This window comes from Ctenopharyngodon idella, chromosome 5, assembly GCF_019924925.1.
Source record: "Ctenopharyngodon idella isolate HZGC_01 chromosome 5, HZGC01, whole genome shotgun sequence".
Taxonomy (NCBI): domain Eukaryota; kingdom Metazoa; phylum Chordata; class Actinopteri; order Cypriniformes; family Xenocyprididae; genus Ctenopharyngodon; species Ctenopharyngodon idella.
Window position 1 is genome coordinate 32,332,927 of NC_067224.1, and position 8,075 is coordinate 32,341,001.

At 40.4% G+C, this 8,075-nt stretch overlaps 1 protein-coding gene across 1 annotated transcript in view; it reads right to left on the bottom strand.

Moving 5' to 3' along the window:
* si:dkey-34e4.1 (carboxyl-terminal PDZ ligand of neuronal nitric oxide synthase protein) overlaps window positions 1–5,893 on the bottom strand; it is a 49,957-nt gene extending 44,064 nt beyond the window's left edge. Inside the window, exons 1-2 of the mRNA XM_051895251.1 lie at window positions 5,440–5,893; window positions 2,640–2,711 (exon numbers count right to left, since the gene is read on the bottom strand). Of these exons, the coding sequence (XP_051751211.1) occupies window positions 2,640–2,711; window positions 5,440–5,550 (183 nt within the window). The 5' untranslated portion in view covers window positions 5,551–5,893. The remainder of the gene's footprint in view (window positions 1–2,639; window positions 2,712–5,439) is intronic.
* Between the last annotated feature and the right edge of the window lie 2,182 nt (window positions 5,894–8,075).

Below are 8,075 nucleotides of genomic sequence, written 5' to 3' on the forward strand. Positions count from 1 at the left end.
GGAACACTCGGTACAAATGCACTGGCACACAGCTGGCCCTGGGGCCTTCGCAAATATGCGTTTCCTCCAGTGAGCCTACTTGCACAGACCTTGTGCAAAGTCAGGGAGGACGAGGAGCAGGTCCTGCTAGTTGCGGCCTATTGGCCCGACCGGACCTGGTTCCCGGAACTTTAACTCCTCGCGACAGCCCCTCCCTGGCGCATTCCTCTGAGGAAGGACCTTCTTTCTCAGAGACGGGGAACCCTTTGGCACCCGCGTCCAGACCTCTGGAAACTCCATGTCTGGTTCCTGGACGGGACGCGGAGGTTCTAGGAGACTTACCCCCTGAGGTACTTAACACCATCACTTTGGCACGTGCACTGTCTACGAGACATGCTTACGCCTTGAAATGGAACCTGTTCGTCGACTGGTGTTCTGTAGGGGACCTGCAGGGGACGAATCATGCCTAGAGTTCGGGCCGGGCAACGGCCACGTGGTACTAAGACCCCGGCCTGGTTTTGTGCCCAAGGTTCCTACCACTCCCTTCAGGGACCAGGTAGTGAGCCTGCAAGCGCTGCCCCCGGAGGAGGCAGATCCAGCCCTGGCTTTGCTCTGTCCAGTCCTCGCTTTGCAACTGTACATAGACAGAACTCAAAGCCTCAGGACCTCAGACCAGCTCTTTGTCTGTTACGGAAGCCAGCAGAAGGAAAAGGCTGTCCCCAAGCAGAGGATGGCCCACTGGATAGTGGACACCATCGCCTTGGCTTACCAAGCACAAGGCGTGCCCTGCCCGCTCAGGTTGCATGCTCACTCTAAGAGAGGTGTTGCATCCTCCTGGGTGCTGGCTCGTGGCGCATCGCTGACAGATATTTGTAGAGCTGCAGGCCGGGCGGCACCAAACACGTTAGCTAGATTCTATAGCCTTTGTGTTGACCCGGTCTCCTCCTGTGTTCTCAACTTAGGTCAGAGGCACGGAGAGGCCTCGGCTTAGTGTCGGCTTGCTGCGCTTCATGCGCTCATTGCTCCAGAGAGTCCCTACAAGGCAGACCCTGTTGAGTCCTCCGATTCCCTTTGGCAACCGGACGTAGCGGAGTGTCTGGCGCCAGAACCGGATTTAGGCTGGGTTCCATATGTGTGACCCTACGTGGATCCCATATGTGTTTTTCCCTCTGGGAGAACCCATCTCTCATCGGGTTGGAGTCACCCCAGTTCTTCCATATGTAGTACAGCCCTACGGGGTTAGTCCATATGTACTTCTCCACATAACTCCTTTGGGGAAGGATGTGGCTTCCGCAGCGTTCCTTTCCAGTGGGTTTTTTGGGGAACAACAGTGTTCGACACTCTCTGTGTTAGCCCTGTCTCACCGTCCTTAGGCAAGGGAGTACAGAAAGCTTGCAACAGAGTGCTGGAAGGGGGCAGCTCCTGTGGCACTTTAGTAGGGATTCCTATTCGACGGTCTGTCCAACGTACGTTGAAGGTGACTGACTGAATGGGAACATCTCGGCTACAAAGGTAACCCTCATTCCCCGAAGGAGGGAATGGAGACGCACATCCCGTCGCCACAGTCGCTGTACCCCGCTGATGCTGCCGCCTAACCTGTTCGGCTCCTCAGCAAAAACCTGAAGATGCAATGCAGCTGCTGCTCATTAAATACCCGCACTGCGAGGCAAGCAGCTACTGCATATGATTGCATGCCAATGTGCATTGGCTTGTTTTAGTTACACTCGAAGCAGATTGGCCTCTCTGGCGAGATTCCTATTCGTCTGTCTGTCTGACGTACAAAGGTTTCCCTCCTTCAGGGAACGAGGGCTACCTTTGTAACCGAGGCGTTCACCCAATTGATCTGCTCAAAAAGCAGATTCATTCAATAAAAGCACCACTGTGTTCATTGGCAAAACTGGGCAAAAGCAGACAATATTGTGTCTAAAATATAACAATATTAACTTCTTATTTATTGAACTGTTGTATAAAATTAGTATCACATTTGCACTTGTGCTATTCAGGACAAAAACAGATATATATATATAAGAGAAGAGAAGAGAAGAGACTAATACAAATAGGATAGAAAGATTTATGGAAATCTTGGAGCTGAAGCACTTTGATCTCCTGGCAGGCCTGTCACAAGCTCTAAAGGTAACAAGTCATGCACACACACAAATTCCTGCTCCATGTGATCAAGCAACAAATCCAACTTAATTTGTCTTAGAAATGGCCTTCAGTCTGAACTATGAGGTCCTGTGTGAGTACAAGGCAAGTACAGATAGAAAACTAGCACACACACAAACTGACCAATCAACCAAAATAAAGGCAGTCATCTCCAATTTCCATTAGCTTTAGACCCTGCAGAGATCACTCATGGGAAATAACAAAGCTTTCTGTGCCCCAGTCTCTGTGAGTCTGTGTGATCTCTCTTTTATCAATGTGCAGGGAATGAAATATGAAACCTCAGGTGCAAAAATACTATTAGGATACACCCTAAACTAAGCACACACAGACTCTGCAGAGTATGTGATAAATATAGAGGAACAGACTGTTTTTTTCCCAGGGAATGAGTCTTACACTGCAAAAGACGTGTCTGAGAAAACAGCTGCTGTGGGCCAATCAGCAGTGATTACTCAGCACTGTCTGTGGCTGTAAGTGAAAATGTCTAAACGACTTACCCTGATTCTTCTCATAGCAGCAACAATCTCCATGCGACTGTTTGGTCTTGGGACATCCAGGCTGCCAACATACTGAAAAAAAAAAACATGCTTGAATGTTAAATGAAGAGTGATCTGTTTAAACTCTGTTATTAAATGCAACAGAGGAATCACTCTGTCTAAAATTAATGAGGCAGCTTCATTTGCACAAACACAACACTTTCTAGGTTAATAAGTGCCAAGTGTACTTTTGCATCAGCGGGACACTTCCAGCCTCATTCCCACTCTATTTATACTTTAATGCATCTAAATCAATGGTTCTCAACTGGTTTTGCTTCAAGACCCACATTTAGACAATGGGGTGACCATATCAAAGTTGCAAAAAAAAAAAAAAACTTAAAACACTAAAATTTATCAATATTACCAAGAACTGCATGAGCAACAATATGCAAAACTATTAAAAAGAAAACTCAAAATATGCCTGTGCAAATGTATTTTGCCTCGAGTTTGATTATTTGCATACACAATCCTATAAAAAAAATCAGGGACAGAAAGGGCAAGGGCAAAAACGCCACCAAAAGTGACAAAAAATTTAAATCCCCCAAAACAATTTTGCACAAGAACCACTTGTAATTTATACATAAAATGTAGTTATACATATAATTTACTGATTGCATTTATTAAAGTATTCAAAAGGATGAAACACCAAATATTTAGTATCCTTAGAAAACATGTTAGAAGGTTAGAAGACATAAAAAAAAATCAAATTCAGGGTACAAAAAATGGATCATCCTGTAGCAACCACTGACCCAACATTATTTATTTCTAAATGTGAAGTGTAGATCAGTGCCAGCCGCAAATAACACGCTTAACCAAGTATAGGCTCTGTGTTTACCAACAACATCGTGTTCATTCATGGCTGTAATGACCTGTTCTTAAGCTCTACGGAGATGTTGACCTTAAATACTTATCTCCAGCTTCCAAAGTCTAAATCCAGCTGAGAGGGACAACAATACTGACAACAGTTCAGCAAAAATAGCAACTTATACAGCTGATTTAAGCTCTGAAAGACAAGACCGCAAGACTGCAGTCAGAATGTGTGATTGCAAATGTGAGTGGTTCTAGGTCTTGGCTTTCCAGCCAATAAAATTCCTGGAAGATAATCCTGCATCACAAATTGGAGCTAAAATTACTCAGCAATAGGCTTCTGAGTAGCTTAGTATACAAAGGCTTTAGGTTTCCTGGGACATTTCACTGTCTGCAGATTTGAAACACTGAAAGATAAGCTCTCTGGGAAAACACCAGTATTTATGACATATATGAGAAAACAGACTATAATTTTAATGAAATATGTAAGTGTCTAAATATGTAGATGTATTTAAGAAATTACTGTGGTAAAATAGAAGACTTATCTGGGACCTTAAAACATGTGCTGGCTTTCATTAATGGACACAACTTAAATATTTATCAAGTGGTAATAAGCGGGCAAGTCAGAAATGCTGTAAACAGGACATGGTTGATGTATATAAATATATATGCAATAAATAAAATCAATTTATAATACTAAATAGCTTTATTATAGTAAGATTAAATGTATTTACATCATATGGTTAAAAAATCTAGCAGCTGTTTGTTGTTTTTAGCTGTGGACAAAATGTACTGTCCCAAAACCTCAACTACTGGAAATTGATGTCCAATGTCTCACTACCAAGGCAGCTCAATATGTTTTGAGACACAGCCAAGTAGGGGTTTATTCAATGAAATGTTAATGATCCAATGTCAAAGTCAAATCTAGCCAAGGCTTCTGAAGAAACCAAATACCCTCCAGAGTTTTAAAGACATCTCAGCTCAGTTAAAGTACCAGTGTATCCAGCCATGCAGCCATTAATAGGAAAGTTGAGCCAGACACCAAAAATAGTGTCGTTGAAAAAACTCTCTGCATACGGGTCAGTGACGTTTCTCATCTGAATCTATTAAGCTAATCAAAAATACATTAAAAAGAATGATGAACATGTTTCCAGTTTCTGAATTAAAAGTAAATTTTATATTTTTTGTGGCAAAAACATTAAGTAAAATGTCTTGGTGGAATGATTGTATAAAAATAAAACAATAAAAAGGCTGTAATTCTTGACAAAAAAGAGAGAAACATTAGCTTAAGTAGTTTTTTTTTTTTAATTTCCCAAAAAAAAAAAGAAAGAAAAGTGAACCAATGTTGTTTTCGAACATTATGCCCACCTCAGCATGGTGCAACCAACATGCAGAAAGCATTTGTTGTCATAACAAGAAAACCAATGAATAGTGAGATTTAATACATACATTATGTGTGTGTGTGTGTGTGTATATATATATATATATATATATATATACTGTATATACATACCTAAACTTTTTATAAAAATGACTCAATTTCAAAATATTTGTAATGAAAACAGTATAACCTTATAACCTTAAAAAATATATATTTTTATTTAAAAAAAACAAAAAGGCATATAAAGATTACATTCTATGATCTTGGCTCGTGTGTTTTAAACTCGATTTATAAAAGATTTTTCCTTTTTTTGCTCTCGGACATTCTTATTTATTATTGATCCAAATGTTTATTCGGTGGCATTTTCATATGTTTTCGCACAGCCTAGTGTCTGGTGTCATCGCTGCTACCAAAAACATGATCCTGACTGTCTGATGTATAAATTACCCCTGCTACACAGTCAGTGGCCCATTTGACGTACATACTCCAAATGACTACATAAAAGTATCGGTAAATAGTATAACTAGCAATAATGACAATGGCTACGTTTGGAGTAGAGATAGTCTGGTTCACCTTGGCTTGGAAGTGTATTCCGTGTTGATATGCTTCCTCGTTGTGAAGCGGGACTCGCGAATCCGCTACATCGTCCACCAGGTTGTACCTGTTTCTCCCGTGCATTTTCATTGGGACCAGTCCGGATGCTCGGCGAGAAATTTCTTCTGCCAGTCCTCAAGCTTCAAAACTGCTGCCAACTAAAAAAAAGATTGCTCTAGTTTAACCAGCAAAAACAAGTCTCGGATACAAGAGCGATTCAAAGCGAGGGAGCCCATTATAGTAGCAGCCCGGGAAAAGCTCAATGAAATCACAGGCTCTTCAGCACAAAAGAAATGGGTTGGGCGTCTCTTCCCCCCTCTCAGTCCTCAGACATCAGCTGCGATTCTACAAGTCTGGCTTCGACTCAAGTTGTTGAAGTGCCTCAGTGAGGAGAAGTTTATTAAAAGAGGTGCTATGTGTGAATTCTGCACGTCTCGTGTCCTAATGACATGCTTTATTTGCGGTGCTCTCTTCTACCGCTCTTGCAGTTCTCACGGAGCAAAGTTCCGTCTGCTGAACAACATTCAAGTCTTTCAAACACCACATTTAGCATAATAAAAGCAGTAGGCCTACTTCCTTATAGTTAATCATAGATGAATTTCAAAAGAACACAACCCGTTCTCATATATTTAAAATAACACAGGTTAATAAAAAAAAATAGTTCTAGATTTTGGTGCTCGGCCTAGTTACAAGTTTTTAATATAGGCTATATGTATTTTAATATACAAGTCATGCATATAGATTCTGCAGCTTTGAAAACAGATTCAGAAAATGGTTCGCATTTGCAAACAGGTGCTATTAAATTGCCCATATTGCTCCACAGAGAAGAGACCAAAAATGTTTTTCATAAACACTTTTTGTTATACTGGTTGAAAGTCTCTTCACATCATGATAGCAATCAATAATAGAAGTGGTCTAAATATTTTTTAAAAATACTTAACTGTATATTCTATAAAATACATACTATATATCTTCTGTGGAAGTCTCAGGACCAAAAAACGTCCGTCCGTCGGACCGAATGCAATGATAGGATGTCCGACCTGCATGTCAACCCGTATTTCCATACCTCCGCACACCCTGCTCGCACAGACATCACACGTCATTAGTGTGTTCCATGAGACTATGCATAGTTGTAGACAGACAGTCACCGAGCAGCGCAAACAAACAGCAGCCACCTTTTACAGTTCCTCCTGAACCAAAACAACAAGCTTATGCTGTTTTCTCGTCATGTCGTAATTACTGTCATTAAAGGGTTAGTTCACCCAAAAATGAAATTTCTGTCATTAATTACTCACTTCATGTCATTCCAAACCTGTAAGACTGTTCATAGATATTTTTGATGAAATCCGAGAGTTTTTTTTATCCCCCATAGAAAGCAACGCAATTACCACATTCAAGGTCCAGAAAAGTAGTAAAGACATCGTTAAAATAGTCAACGTGACTACAGTGGTTCAACCTGAAGTCTGCGTTCTGACGTAGAACCCGGAAGCCTGCACTGTCTATAAGACATAACTGACTTTGTTTACGTGAATACTCATTGAAATAGGCATTTTGACATAACTTTGTGTGTATCTAAGTGTGTAGAAGCACAAAATGGCAAGAAAGAGAATTTAATTCTGCATTTACACGCTGATTGTTATGTGCTTTTTGTGAGCATGAGTGTGTGCACACAGAAACTCATCTTATACAGCTTATACAGTTATAATTAATTAATTAATATTGTTAAATATTGTTGATTATGTAATTATTGTTTTGTCAACCAAGTATAGTAATTAATAAAAGTGATTTGTTCTGAAAATACCTCGGAGCACAGTTCAACACACAAACATTATTCTATCTTAAAGTGATAGTTCTCACAACACACACACGATCTTGACCAAAAATTGATGCAGCTCTTGATGGAAATAACATCACAACATTTAGTTCCATCAAGAGGTGCATCAATTTTTGGTGAAGATCTTGTATTGACAATGCAAGAGGTGAGCACTCTGTAAAGTCTCCTCCAGCACATCCCAAAGACTTTTAATGAAATTAAGGTCAGGACTCAGAGGTGCCAATTCATGTGTGAAAATGATGATGTGTCTTCCTACATTGTTGTTTATGAAATGAAAAGCTATACACTCCATCTTTTAGGGCTACAAAAAAAAAAAAAAAAAAATGTTGCCAAACATATAACATGCTAGAAAAATAATAATTACTATAATAATGATCCATCGATAGATTCTTAAGTATCTGGGCAGTATTTGGCTGGGCAGTGTATTTACTGTAACTTATATTAACTTATAATTACTGTGTTATTATAGCCCTTGTGACAACTTCCTGTAAGACAAATAGCACAACTAGCCCCACAGATCTTCACAATATGCAAACTGAGGTGGTGTTTTTTATTGAAAGGCATTAAAGTCCCTGACAGAAAGTTTGCTGGTCTGCTGAAGTGGTCTTGCCACATGCACTTACCCTGTCTATCTCTTGTCATGCATTTGTGGCTAAGAGTCTCTATTCAAGTCACTGGATACTGAAAAACATTACACAGAAAGAGAAACGTATGGCAGCTTTGTTGTTTAATATTGACACAAGTGCTCCCTCTGCTGCATCAGAGGCATAATGTGGCCATT